This window comes from Argiope bruennichi, chromosome 11 (assembly GCF_947563725.1).
Source record: "Argiope bruennichi chromosome 11, qqArgBrue1.1, whole genome shotgun sequence".
NCBI lineage: Eukaryota > Metazoa > Arthropoda > Arachnida > Araneae > Araneidae > Argiope > Argiope bruennichi.
Window position 1 is genome coordinate 2,646,520 of NC_079161.1, and position 15,563 is coordinate 2,662,082.

The 15,563-nt window shown below is 28.3% G+C and overlaps 1 protein-coding gene across 50 annotated transcripts in view; it reads left to right on the forward strand.

Moving 5' to 3' along the window:
* Positions 1–15,563, forward strand: part of LOC129957578 (uncharacterized PE-PGRS family protein PE_PGRS54-like) — a 173,601-nt gene that overhangs the window by 72,674 nt on the left and 85,364 nt on the right. For 37 of the 50 annotated variants that reach the window (XM_056069967.1, XM_056069946.1, XM_056069970.1 and 34 more), the window contains 12 exons: positions 1,128–1,151; positions 1,443–1,457; positions 1,580–1,603; positions 1,753–1,767; positions 1,890–1,913; positions 2,068–2,088; positions 3,944–4,003; positions 5,635–5,685; positions 7,768–7,818; positions 9,899–9,949; positions 12,030–12,080; positions 15,042–15,101. In XM_056069967.1, coding sequence (XP_055925942.1) covers positions 1,128–1,151; positions 1,443–1,457; positions 1,580–1,603; positions 1,753–1,767; positions 1,890–1,913; positions 2,068–2,088; positions 3,944–4,003; positions 5,635–5,685; positions 7,768–7,818; positions 9,899–9,949; positions 12,030–12,080; positions 15,042–15,101 — 447 coding nt within the window. The remainder of the gene's footprint in view (positions 1–1,127; positions 1,152–1,442; positions 1,458–1,579; positions 1,604–1,752; positions 1,768–1,889; positions 1,914–2,067; positions 2,089–3,943; positions 4,004–5,634; positions 5,686–7,767; positions 7,819–9,898; positions 9,950–12,029; positions 12,081–15,041; positions 15,102–15,563) is intronic. The other 13 variants (XM_056069991.1, XM_056069968.1, XM_056069944.1 and 10 more) reach the window with 12 other exon arrangements.

Sequence of the window (15,563 nt, forward strand, 5' to 3'; positions counted from 1 at the left end):
AGTTTCCATAGATGTATAACGACATAGGCATGATGAGGTACCAATGAGTTTATTAATCTTTTTGCTGTTTCCCACATTTGTGCTCGAACACAAGGCGACAATATGACATTATTTTTCTAATTTAAATTTCGCATTCGTAGGAGCATTATTTGCAATTATTAAAATCAACTTCTTTTCGTAAGCCATATTTAGTGGCGAGATAATTTTTTTTTCGATTTCATAATTCATTAAAAAATGTGTTGTTATTGTTGTCTTGTTCAGTAGTGCAATAGGATTTGATCTGTCCAAAAGTGTATATAACGGCTTTGGCCACATCAGTAACTTCAATAGAGTAGAGGAGTTGATGCAATGAATCGAGATGGATCTTGAAGAGCTTCGCCAAAATGGCTGGGCAATCAAAGGTATGGTCGGGGGAGAGTGCAGTATCAATGCAGTGAGAACAACTTCTGTAGCGTCGATGGCCATCGGAAGATATTTTTCATTTCATTAAAACATTTATCAAGCTTAAATATTCATTTGAAAATTTTAAAACTTTTGAACTAAAATAAGGAAAATTGGTATTTCTATTATATGAATTCTTTTAAATATTATATTAATCATTTCTTTCTATTATTTTTCGTAGGATTGTTTAAGGATGTTAGATGTCTTCCAATTGCTTACTAATAATCTTTTCTTAAGCGTTTCATAAAAATGATTAAGAATTACGACGTAAATAGGATTTTAAAATCTTTGCTGTGTTTCAAGCTGAACGTATCAAAACTGATTCCATGCGGATTTAAGTTTTGCACTCTTTTTACAGTAAATCAAATTTGACTGTTTTAACTTCAAGTATAAGAAAACCAGAAATTTTTGTAATTTGAATATTAATAGAAATATCATATAAAAAAAATTAGTTATAAGATTTTTTAGAATAAATCAGAAAACTTAATTTTTGATATTTTAATAGTTATATTTCCAAAGCAAGAAGAATAGATTTATAAGAATCTGATGAATCAAAATTAATGACCTTTAAAGAATTCAATATATAAAAACCAAAAAAAAAAAAAACCATTTACGTTTTTTTATGTTTTAATCAATAACGGAGAAAATGCTTTCATTTGATTTACAATATTCGTTACTGCTTTCAGGAAACTTGGATTTGTCTAATTTAGGTGAGTCTCAATGCTTGTGTCATCTTCACACTTTAATGCAAATACTATGGAAATTGTTTACATGAATTAGATAATTTTCGGAACCTATATAATATTCTTCAAAATATATTTCAGGAAATACATATTTAAATATATTAGCCTTGTATAAATTGCTGATTTTTTTCTGTAAAATTTCTGAAAATTAAGAAATATGTGCTAAGAAGTGATAATGTTCTCTATATTTTAATTGAATGAATACAAATTTATTTTATTTAATAACTAATGCTCACTTTACTTTTTTTGAAATTTCAGATTTGTCTGACCTAAGTGAGTTTAAATTAAAGATTTTCATTTCATATTTGAATTTTTATCTTATTATCATGAAACATATCTATATGAATTAAATTTTACAAGATTAGTTTTATATTGTTCATTATATCCAATTTTAGGTAACATTGATTTATCCGAATTGGGTGAGTGTCAATGGAGGAATATTTATTATACATCTCTTGAAACTTAGAAAGTACGCACTACAAAGATTTAAATTTCTTAAAATTTTTTGCAATATGCACAAACTGATTTTACATTGCAACTGATTCTCTTTTCTTTTTGAAAACTTTAGATCTATCTGATTTAAGTGAGTCTGAATTTAAAATTTTTATTTTATATCTGACACCTTAACTGAATATTATGTAAAATGTCTATATGAATTACATTTACAAAGTTCATTTTAATACTGTCCACATTATCCTATTTTAGGTAATATAGATTTATCCAACTTGGGTGAGTTCAATATCTATTATTAATAGTTTGAAAATTTATAATTTTTATAAAACTATGAAGAATTTAATTTAAAGTTTCACAACATTTTAAGAAAATCCAAGTAAAAAAGCTTTTCTTTGAATTTAATGTTATCATTTTTCTCTATGAATTTCAGATTTGTCATCTTTAAGTGGAGGTGAGTCCAAAATTGCAATTATTTTATGGCTTGAAATTTAATCTATCTATCTATCTATCTATCTATCTATCTATATCTATATATATATATATATATAAATCATTACCTGCTATTGTATAGTTCTTCTTTAAATCATAATGCAAGCAGATTTGTGTCCTTTTACGATCCATGTTAATACAGAAACCTCTTTTTGGTGAAAATTAATTATTATTTGTAAAAAGAGTACTCAGAATGTTCACAATTTTGCTAAATTTCACGATTTTGATCAGAGAGAGTTACATCTTTAAAATGTGAGTTTCCGAGGAAGGATCGGAGATACCATTCTTTTTATTTAGCTTTATTAAATAATGAATACGATTTAATAAAAAGTGTGTTTTTTTGACAGATTTATCCAAAATACAAAATCCAGCCCGCCGACTAGTTTAAGCTGGATTCCAAATTTTATCTATTAAAACAATAATTTTCTTTTGATAAAAATGTTTGAATGCAAAACTGGGCAAGGCATTCACTCGAATCAACGAAAATTATTTTAGAAACGCTAGACAAAAAAGAATGTCAAAGTATTTCAAATATGTCAAGATTCTGATGTTTTGCTTCTTGATAATGCTATATTTACTTCATATAAGATATATTTAAAAAAATTATCTCTTGCAAAAATTTACTTATTCTTTTGGATTTAAACTGATCAGATGCAAATATCTATTTTCAAAAAGTTATCAATTTTTTTATTTCATTTTTATAAAGTATAAATTATAAAAAAAATCATTTTTATTTTCATGTGCTTGCGGATTGAGATTTTGCACGTTTTCGTATTTTAAATGACCATATACTATTTTGATATTTTTGCACAGAAATCGTCAGTCACTCGTTAATTAGATTTGTTTACGTCTGTTTGGCGTCAAAATGTAATGGGTTTTTAAACCTACATATTCTGGTTAATATTTAGAAGAGAGATAAACAAATTTTATTGCTTAGTTCGCTTACACAATTTTGTATTATTTTTCAATATTGATGCCGATGCATTAATTACAATTATATTTCTCTATTTTCTTTTGTTTTCTTCTGTCGGCGATATTTGCTATAAAAATATTTTTACACGATTTATTATTTTTTTTTATAATTTCAACATCTGAATTTTTATTTCAGATTAACTTGTAAATTATGCTCTTTTAAATTGTAAATTATGCTCTTCAATAAATACATTTTATCACAACCACTCATGTAGATTTAGATGAATACAAAATGCATATTTATAATTTACTTATACACATGCAAAAAAATAATATACTTATTTTCAAATGTACAGTGTCATAGATCCAGTAATCTATTGCTAATTTTATTCATGATAAAAAAAGATGGAAAAATCGGACTTTTATTGTTATTCTTAGAATTATATTATATTTTGAATTATATTAGTCTTATAATTCTACATTAGAGATACAAATTCTTCAAAAATTAATTCACAAATAAGTTTGGGTTCCTTCAATAAATACATATTATTTAAAAAAAATTTTTACTTTTTTCTCCACTTTATTCTTTTATACTTGTCATAATTTTTTATTACCTTAAAAATTGTAAGGAATTCAATAATTGGTTACTAATTATGTTTTTAATTAATATCGGTTACTAATTAATTCTTAATTAAGCAGACTTGAGCAAATTTTCTAAACTTCAGTACGTACAGGTTAAAAAATTCTATTCAAAAAATGTTCGTTTATGCGCTTGAAATTAATTAAAATGAAACCATGAAGTACAGATGAAAAATCTCGCATCTCTACTACAGGAATTTTCTGAAAATATTTTTTTCTTTTCTTTTAAAGGAAATATTAATGAATTTTATATTTCTGTTTTTTAGTTGACTTAAGTGACTTGAGTGGATTAGGTGGCATAGGTGGGGATTCCAGTGGATCTGGAGGTAATCCGAATAAATTCTTTTTTAAATTTAGGTTCTAAGATCTAATGATTGATGCATACGGTGGATAAAAGTTTCCTCTCTGTTTTAAAAATTGATTACTTCGATTTCTAAAAATAAAAATAAAAGGCATAATCAAACATTTAAAAAAATTTCTGAGTTGTTTGTTCTTTATACGAAAATTAATGTTAGGGAGATTTAAATGTGTTTTCTACAGGTAACTACGCCAAGTTAGTAGATTTTTATCGTGATCTTCATGATAAAAATATGAAAGTTTTCATTTAAACAAAAACACACAGAAAGTGCCCATACGAATACAAATTTTAAATGATTTTTAAAAATCATTTTTTATATACTAAAAAGCAATATTTTTGTTTTTGTTAATAATTACAGTAGTAAAATATCTTATTGTATTTTCTGAAAAGAATGAACATGTCATCCATTTTTATGGCGTTTTAGAACTATTGCAGGTATGAATACGACCGAAAAAAATCGATTCGAAACTTTCAATTTTCTACAAAGATGCTGAATAAAAAAAATGCTGAAATCATGGCACAGTTGTCTTTTCTACAAATTTCAATAGGTTTATTTTTATTTATTTATTTATTTATTTTTTTGCTCTTTGTCTAAAACAAATATTCATATTATTTTTGTCTTGGTTATCCCATGTGGATTTGGCGGTTTAGGTAGAGGATTCAGTGTATCCGGGTGTAATTTAAGCTCATCTATTTAATTTTTTTTGCTTAAATCTGTAAAGAATAAAATGTGAGTGTTTATTAAAAATTTTGAGAGTTCTCTTTGTTAATAAATAGATAATTTGATTCATTTGCTTACAGCGAAATTCAGAGCATTATACGAAGTTTGTTTTTTATACGCGAATTTTACTGGATAAAAAATGAATTAATGTAGTAATTTCAAGTAGTAGTACTATATAAGTGAGAGCGCTTTATAAATAACAATTATTAAAATAATTTTCACAGATTGCTAAAAAACAGAATTTTCTTTCAAATATTTAGAGGTCAAGGTTAAAAAAATATGAAGAAAAATAAAATAGATATATGAATGAAAGTTATAAAAATATATTATATATATAAAATAGAATTTTATTTTTAACTCTTTTTAATTTAATTTAACAAATCAGTACTTGATTTTTTCCCCACATTTTTCTTTTACCAGCAGATTTTTAATAATTTTTTTTATATTTTAAGAAAGGTATTATATATTATTCTGTAATTAATTAATCAGCATTAATGATTCAATTATTATTAATTGTTAAAAATTATTGTATTTAATTTTTATTTAAATATATAACGATAATTCATAATTTATTTACTAAGAAATCATCTGTTCAATAAAAAGAAGAGATTGAGTGATAAATAGGCTTTGAAAATGTTCAAATATTTATAGTGTCATCGTTTGTACACTTGTACAGAAATTCTGTACTGCTCTCTATGAGGAAGCTATTACACTACACGAGGAACATATTAAAAGTAATTACAAAAATCTATGTTTAGAAACATAAAGCAAGTTAATTAAGAGCCTACAGAAAACTTCTGTAGTATTCTCTCTTCACTTTGGTTTAAATTTCGTTTAAGTGCTTTTCGCTTGAATTATTTATATTAATTATGTTTTAGATGGAGAAGGCGGGGATGGATCCGGGCACGATTACAGTGATTACAGCTCAGGTAATTTAAAGGCATTTTTTTAATGTGTCTAAAGTACAGATTGTAATACATCAGATTAATAAAAGTTTCACAATTTCTTTAAAATATTGTGAAAATAATTTTTTTTTTCTTTAAATGAAATGAAAAAGTAAAAATCAAAGATTCAAAGAAGTCCGGCTCAGGTAATAAGCAAGAATGTTAATGAACACATTAGAAATAAAGTAAATTTAATTTCAACCGTATATAAAATTGTACCTAAACGTATATTTAAATAATCATTAGAAAACTATTTTTTTTGCATAAAATTACGATCGTTCCTAATCACTGAGCATTAAATCGCTGAGTTAAGGCAATCATAATTTTTAATGGAATTTCATTAAGCACATGACGAGGAGGAAGACGCATTATTGAATTTCAGAAGTGTATCTGTGCTTATCGATATCGGGCTGTGCATTTGTGGAATCACCTGATGAGTGGTTTAAGTTCAAGGGATTGTTTTCTGTATGAAAAACTCATAAGAATAAGTATGTCACGTAACATTTACAATCCATCAGAATTGTCTATCCATTGGCTGAAGTAAAAGATCGCACAATTCGAACATTACAACAAATTAACGTTCAAATGAACGTAACAAATTAATTCGCTGGATCAACAATTTTTTGCCTTATGATGCTGGCCTGTGGTTCCCCTGAATCTGCGTTCCTGACTATTGGCTCGGGTTATATTAGCTTAATAATATTTAAATAAAACCATTTTTCAAAGCATGTTATTATGGTATAAACTAGAAGTAATTTTTGGTCGAATACCCTTGGATATGCAGATAACGTAAAACACATGTTTGCTAATTCTATTTGGAAAATTCTGAGCTTGGCAGAGTTTTTAATTATAGTAATACCCCGAAGTTACACGATGGTCGGGATCGACAGAGAACAAATAAAATAATTCTTTTGGAGCATCTGATATATTATTACGTAATCTTTTGTTTTTAAAACAGGAAAACTATATTAAAATGAAAGCCTATTAAGGTGCTATCTTTTGATTAAAAGACAGTGTTCACCTTGTTTCAAACACCATTTGAATTAGCACAAAGTCTAACACAACACATTTTGCTTGTGCATATTTAAGAAGTGAGATGTGATCGGTCACTTTCAACCCCATTCCACAGTGCATCGACGTCGATCAGTAAGGTTGATACTTTGTATTTCTATTTATCATCGATTTGTCCTAGGGGATCCCCCTCTCTCTCACACACCTATCGGGAGTGTTCCGATTCGATGCTTTCATCATAATTTTCCTTATGTAGAATCAATATAACTGTAAATTGAACCATCCGGAATTAGGCTTCACAGTTCAAGCGAAACGAGTGCTTTCCTTTCGGAGTGTGATGTTTCAAAACATTGCTTTTCCTCCACAATGCGCGCTCACAATGCATCCATAATTATTGTAGGGCAAAAATCATTAGGTATAGAAAATGAATTCAATAATAAAAGCTTTTTTTAGTCTCACTTGTTTTCGTAGAAATATGAATGAAAGTTATAAAAATATATTATATATATAAAATAGAATTTTATTTTTAACTCTTTTTAATTTAATTTAACAAATCAGTACTTGATTTTTTCCCCACATATTTCTTTTACCAGCAGATTTTTAATAATTTTTTTTTTATATTTTAAGAAAGGTATTATATATTATTCTGTAATTAATTAATCAGCATTAATGATTCAATTATTATTAATTGTTAAAAATTATTGTATTTAATTTTTATTTAAATATATAACGATAATTCATAATTTATTTACTAAGAAATCATATGTTCAATAAAAAGAAGCGATTGAGTGATAAATAGGCTTTGAAAAAGTTCAAATATTTATATTGTCATCGATTGTACACTTGTACAGAAATTCTGTACTGCTCTCTATGAGGAAGCTATTACACTACACGAGGAACATATTCAAAGTAATTACAAAAATCTATGTTTAGAAACATAAAGCAAGTTAATTAAGAGCCTACAGAAAACTTCTGTAGTATTCACTTCTCTTCACTTTGGTTTAAATTTCGTTTAAGTGCTTTTCGCTTGAATTATTTATATTAATTATGTTTTAGATGGAGAAGGCGGGGATGGATCCGGGGACGATTACAGTGATTACAGCTCAGGTAATTTAAAGGCATTTTTTTAATGTGTCTAAAGTACAGATTGTAATACATCAGATTAATAAAAGTTTCACAATTTCTTTAAAATATTGTGAAAATAATTTTTTTTTCTTTAAATGAAATGAAAAAGTAAAAATCAAAGATTCAAAGAAGTACGGCTCAGGTAATAAGCAAGAATGTTAATGAACACATTAGAAATAAAGTAAATTTAATTTCAACCGTAGATAAAATTGTACCAAAACGTATATTTAAATAATCATTAGAAAACTATTTTTTTTTGCATAAAATTACGATCGTTCCTAATCACTGAGCATTAAATCGCTGAGTTAAGGCAATCAATATTTTTAATGGAATTTCATTAAGCACATGACGAGGAGGAAGAAGCATTATTGAATTTCAGAAGTGTATCTGTGCTTATCGATATCGGGCTGTGCATTTGTGGAATCACCTGATGAGTGGTTTAAGTTCAAGGGATTGTTTTCTGTATGAAAAACTCATAAGAATAAGTATGTCACGTAACATTTACAATCCATCAGAATTGTCTATCCATTGGCTGAAGTAAAAGATCGCACAATTCGAACATTACAACAAATTAACGTTCAAATGAACGTAACAAATTAATTCGCTGGATCAACAATTTTTTGCCTTATGATGCTGGCCTGTGGTTCCCCTGAATCTGCGTTCCTGACTATTGGCTCGGGTTATATTAGCTTAATAATATTTAAATAAAACCATTTTCAAAGCTTGTTATTGTGGTATAAACTAGAAGTAATTTTTGGTCAAATACCCTTGGATATGCAGATAACGTAAAACACATGTTTGCTAATTCTATTTGGAAAATTCTGAGCTCGGCAGAGTTTTTAATTATAGTAATACCCCGAAGTTACACGATGGTCGGGATCGACAGAGAACAAATAAAATAATTCTTTTGGAGCATCTGATATATTATTACGTAATCTTTTGTTTTTAAAACAGGAAAACTATATTAAAATGAAAGCCTATTAAGGTGCTATCTTTTGATTAAAAGACAGTGTTCAACTTGTTTCAAACACCATTTGAATTAGCACAAAGTCTAACACAACACATTTTGCTTGTGCATATTTAAGAAGTGAGATGTGATCGGTCACTTTCAACCCCTTTCCACAGTGCATCGACGTCGATCAGTAAGGTTGATACTTTGTATTTCTATTTATCATCGATTTGTCCTAGGGGATCCCAATCTCTCTCACACACCTATCGGGAGTGTTCCGATTCGATGCTTTCATCATAATTTTCCTTATGTAGAATCAATATAACTGTAAATTGAACCATCCGGAATTAGGCTTCACAGTTCAAGCGAAACGAGTGCTTTCCTTTCGGAGTGTGATGTTTCAAAACATTGCTTTTCCTCCACAATGCGCGCTCACAATGCATCCATAATTATTGTAGGGCAAAAATCATTAGGTATAGAAAATGAATTCAATAATAAAAGCTTTTTTTAGTCTCACTTGTTTTCGTAGAAATATGAATGAAAGTTATAAAAATATATTATATATATAAAATAGAATTTTATTTTTAACTCTTTTTAATTTAATTTAACAAATCAGTACTTGATTTTTTCCCCACATATTTCTTTTACCAGCAGATTTTTAATAATTTTTTTTTATATTTTAAGAAAGGTATTATATATTATTCTGTAATTAATTAATCAGCATTAATGATTCAATTATTATAAATTGTTAAAAATTATTGTATTTAATTTTTATTTAAATATATAACGATAATTCATAATTTATTTACTAAGAAATCATCTGTTCAATAAAAAGAAGCGATTGAGTGATAAATAGGCTTTGAAAAAGTTCAAATATTTATATTGTCATCGATTGTACACTTGTACAGAAATTCTGTACTGCTCTCTATGAGGAAGCTATTACACTACACGAGGAACATATTAAAAGTAATTACAAAAATCTATGTTTAGAAACATAAAGCAAGTTAATTAAGAGCCTACAGAAAACTTCTGTAGTATTCATTTCTCTTCACTTTGGTTTAAATTTCGTTTAAGTGCTTTTCGCTTGAATTATTTATATTAATTATGTTTTAGATGGAGAAGGCGGGGATGGATCCGGGGACGATTACAGTGATTACAGCTCAGGTAATTTAAAGGCATTTTTTTAATGTGTCTAAAGTACAGATTGTAATACATCAGATTAATAAAAGTTTCACGATTTCTTTAAAATATTGTGAAAATAATTTTTTTTTCTTTAAATGAAATGAAAAAGTTAAAATCAAAGATTCAAAGAAGTCCGGCTCAGGTAATAAGCAAGAATGTTAATGAACACATTAGAAATAAAGTAAATTTAATTTCAACCGTATATAAAATTGTACCTAAACGTATATTTAAATAATCATTAGAAAACTATTTTTTTTGCTTAAAATTACGATCGTTCCTAATCACTGAGCATTAAATCGCTAAGTTAAGGCAATCAATATTTTTAATGGAATTTCATTAAGCTCATGACGAGGAGGAAGAAGCATTATTGAATTTCAGAAGTGTATCTGTGCTTATCGATATCGGGCTGTGCATTTGTGGAATCACCTGATGAGTGGTTTAAGTTCAAGGGATTGTTTTCTGTATGAAAAACTCATAAGAATAAGTATGTCACGTAACATTTACAATCCATCAGAATTGTCTATCCATTGGCTGAAGTAAAAGATCGCACAATTCGAACATTACAACAAATTAACGTTCAAATGAACGTAACAAATTAATTCGCTGGATCAACAATTTTTTGCCTTATGATGCTGGCCTGTGGTTCCCCTGAATCTGCGTTCCTGACTATTGGCTCGGGTTATATTAGCTTAATAATATTTAAATAAAACCATTTTCAAAGCTTGTTATTGTGGTATAAACTAGAAGTAATTTTTGGTCAAATACCCTTGGATATGCAGATAACGTAAAACACATGTTTGCTAATTCTATTTGGAAAATTCTGAGCTCGGCAGAGTTTTTAATTATAGTAATACCCCGAAGTTACACGATGGTCGGGATCGACAGAGAACAAATAAAATAATTCTTTTGGAGCATCTGATATATTATTACGTAATCTTTTGTTTTTAAAACAGGAAAACTATATTAAAATGAAAGCCTATTAAGGTGCTATCTTTTGATTAAAAGACAGTGTTCAACTTGTTTCAAACACCATTTGAATTAGCACAAAGTCTAACACAACACATTTTGCTTGTGCATATTTAAGAAGTGAGATGTGATCGGTCACTTTCAACCCCTTTCCACAGTGCATCGACGTCGATCAGTAAGGTTGATACTTTGTATTTCTATTTATCATCGATTTGTCCTAGGGGATCCCAATCTCTCTCACACACCTATCGGGAGTGTTCCGATTCGATGCTTTCATCATAATTTTCCTTATGTAGAATCAATATAACTGTAAATTGAACCATCCGGAATTAGGCTTCACAGTTCAAGCGAAACGAGTGCTTTCCTTTCGGAGTGTGATGTTTCAAAACATTGCTTTTCCTCCACAATGCGCGCTCACAATGCATCCATAATTATTGTAGGGCAAAAATCATTAGGTATAGAAAATGAATTCAATAATAAAAGCTTTTTTTAGTCTCACTTGTTTTCGTAGAAATATGAATGAAAGTTATAAAAATATATTATATATATAAAATAGAATTTTATTTTTAACTCTTTTTAATTTAATTTAACAAATCAGTACTTGATTTTTTCCCCACATATTTCTTTTACCAGCAGATTTTTAATAATTTTTTTTTTATATTTTAAGAAAGGTATTATATATTATTCTGTAATTAATTAATCAGCATTAATGATTCAATTATTATAAATTGTTAAAAATTATTGTATTTAATTTTTATTTAAATATATAACGATAATTCATAATTTATTTACTAAGAAATCATCTGTTCAATAAAAAGAAGCGATTGAGTGATAAATAGGCTTTGAAAAAGTTCAAATATTTATATTGTCATCGATTGTACACTTGTACAGAAATTCTGTACTGCTCTCTATGAGGAAGCTATTACACTACACGAGGAACATATTAAAAGTAATTACAAAAATCTATGTTTAGAAACATAAAGCAAGTTAATTAAGAGCCTACAGAAAACTTCTGTAGTATTCATTTCTCTTCACTTTGGTTTAAATTTCGTTTAAGTGCTTTTCGCTTGAATTATTTATATTAATTATGTTTTAGATGGAGAAGGCGGGGATGGATCCGGGGACGATTACAGTGATTACAGCTCAGGTAATTTAAAGGCATTTTTTTAATGTGTCTAAAGTACAGATTGTAATACATCAGATTAATAAAAGTTTCACGATTTCTTTAAAATATTGTGAAAATAATTTTTTTTTCTTTAAATGAAATGAAAAAGTTAAAATCAAAGATTCAAAGAAGTCCGGCTCAGGTAATAAGCAAGAATGTTAATGAACACATTAGAAATAAAGTAAATTTAATTTCAACCGTATATAAAATTGTACCTAAACGTATATTTAAATAATCATTAGAAAACTATTTTTTTTGCTTAAAATTACGATCGTTCCTAATCACTGAGCATTAAATCGCTAAGTTAAGGCAATCAATATTTTTAATGGAATTTCATTAAGCTCATGACGAGGAGGAAGAAGCATTATTGAATTTCAGAAGTGTATCTGTGCTTATCGATATCGGGCTGTGCATTTGTGGAATCACCTGATGAGTGGTTTAAGTTCAAGGGATTGTTTTCTGTATGAAAAACTCATAAGAATAAGTATGTCACGTAACATTTACAATCCATCAGAATTGTCTATCCATTGGCTGAAGTAAAAGATCGCACAATTCGAACATTACAACAAATTAACGTTCAAATGAACGTAACAAATTAATTCGCTGGATCAACAATTTTTTGCCTTATGATGCTGGCCTGTGGTTCCCCTGAATCTGCGTTCCTGACTATTGGCTCGGGTTATATTAGCTTAATAATATTTAAATAAAACCATTTTTCAAAGCTTGTTATTGTGGTATAAACTAGAAGTAATTTTTGGTCAAATACCCTTGGATATGCAGATAACGTAAAACACATGTTTGCTAATTCTATTTGGAAAATTCTGAGCTCGGCAGAGTTTTTAATTATAGTAATACCCCGAAGTTACACGATGGTCGGGATCGACAGAGAACAAATAAAATAATTCTTTTGTAGCATCTGATATATTATTACGTAATCTTTTGTTTTTAAAACAGGAAAACTATATTAAAATGAAAGCATATTAAGGTGCTATCTTTTGATTAAAAGACAGTGTTCAACTTGTTTCAAACACCATTTGAATTAGCACAAAGTCTAACACAACACATTTTGCTTGTGCATATTTAAGAAGTGAGATGTGATCGGTCACTTTCAACCCCTTTCCACAGTGCATCGACGTCGATCAGTGAGGTTGATACTTTGTATTTCTATTTATCATCGATTTGTCCTAGGGGATCCCCCTCTCTCTCACACACCTATCGGGAGTGTTCCGATTCGATGCTTTCATCATAATTTTCCTTATGTAGAATAAATATAACTGTAAACTGAACCATCCGGAATTAGGCTTCACAGTTCAAGCGAAACGAGTGCTTTCCTTTCGGAGTCTGATGTTTCAAAACATTGCTTTTCCTCCACAATGCGCGCTCACAATGCATCCATAATTATTGTAGGGCAAAAATCATTAGGTATAGAAAATGAGTTCAATAATAAAAGCTTTTTTTAGTCTCACTTTTTTTCGTAGAATCAAAGATAAAATTTGAAATAATGTAATTATATCAGTAAGATTTTTTTGTCTATTTAATGCGTACATAAGCACACTCGAAGGCAGATTAGTAAGAAGATATACACTACTTAACATAAGAAGGATAAAAATAGTATAGAAATTTTTCAATAATCGGAATTATTTTTTAACCATCATTTTGCTCTGTGTATTGCCTGCATTTATTTAACTATGCTCTGAGTAAAATGTTCTGGTCGCAAATAAAGTGCAGATATGCAAAATGCTACGCTACATTCAGAAAGTAGTTTCCTGTTATGTAGTCCTCCTCTCTGAAACAACAATTTGCATATTAATTTCGATGGTAAAAATATTTTGATTAAAATTCATTAGTTCTTAAATAAATCAATCGTTATTTAATATAGTAAAAATAATGAGCTCTTAGAACTTCCGCAATCATTTACGATTAAGATATCTGACAAATTAAGTGCATAATCTTCATAAATACTCTCTAATAACTTGTAACTGCACGAACATCGAACAAAGTACACTCACGTTACATGATCAGGAATTTATAAAAAAATATAATTCGGATTTTATTATTCAAAATAAATAAAATCAAATGCATGAAATTAACATTCTTAATTATCTAATTAGCAGAGGGAAATTTAATATAAAATCTATTATTCTCTGATGTATGATATACAATTTCAAGTGATACAAACATCAGCAAGATCTATAATATTTGGGAATAAAATTTAAGCGAAAAAATTTTGGAAAAGAAAGAATTGTTGAAATCTTTTCTCTGATTCGATATAATTCATAATATTTATCTTCATTTTAATTGTTTTTTCAAAAAATATCTACTTAAAAAACGATACATTCTACAAATGATAGTTGGCAATGCTTTAGTTAAAAACCTTTTGCAACCAGCCCAGAACAATTAAATATATAAATTTGTTCAGAGCTGTTCAACATAAAAAGAATCTATACTTAAAGCCGCGTATCAAGCATGCAGAGACTTGTTAGTCAAGTTAAGTGTTAAATCTGAAGGGTCTATTACCAACTATATCGGCCCTCCAAAATTCTTAGGTGCATTTCAAAGCAAAGTTGCACTACAGAATTGTGTAAGTTTTCAATACAATGTATGGTTGTGTTTGTTTGAGAGCAGTTAGATTTGTTCATTCTCATTGAAGCTAGCACTCACTTTTTCGAAAATGCAGCGAAAAATAAAAATAACCTATATTTTATTTTTATAATGTGTCGGAAAACAATGTAACTGTTTTGAAATACTTCATATTGTAATATATATACAGATGCTATAGTACAATCGCTTTAATTCATTGCTATGTTTTTCAAGATGCGTTTCACTTTTCATATCGTGGACCACTGCAACTCTTCTCTACATTTTAAAATTCCGATAATATAACTTTTATTCGTAACTTGACGAATCAGACGTTACTTAATTTATGATTCAATTCTGTTTCAGCTGCTTCGGGGCCTGGCGCCTCAGGGATGGGTGGAGGCGGTCCAGGAAGTGGAGGGGGAAGTGAGTGAACTCTGATGATTTCGAACAAAGAATGTGCAAAATGCAGAATATCAATTTCATTCAAAAAGATAAAACCTTATGAAATTACTCAAAAAATTAATGCTTATGTGTTTGTCTGAAAACTGCTTCTTCATGGAAATATACTAAACATACTGAACCTGTCCATTAATGTTATTTTCATCTAAAAAATGCATTAATATGTTTTGCAAATTAGCTTATTAATATTTGTCCATTCATTATGTAAGATCAATACAGATTGTACCAAAATTTAGAGAAAGTTTCAAAACTCATAATTTGCGAATCACTGACACTAGAAAAATTTTTCTTGCAAAAGCTGTTAAAATTTATTATACACTCAAATTTCTAAGTGGAATAGATGATATTATAAACCACCCTTTAGTTCACCATGTGAACTGGAGATGTGTTTCATAGGAAAATGAAATACGAAGTATCTAAAGATGA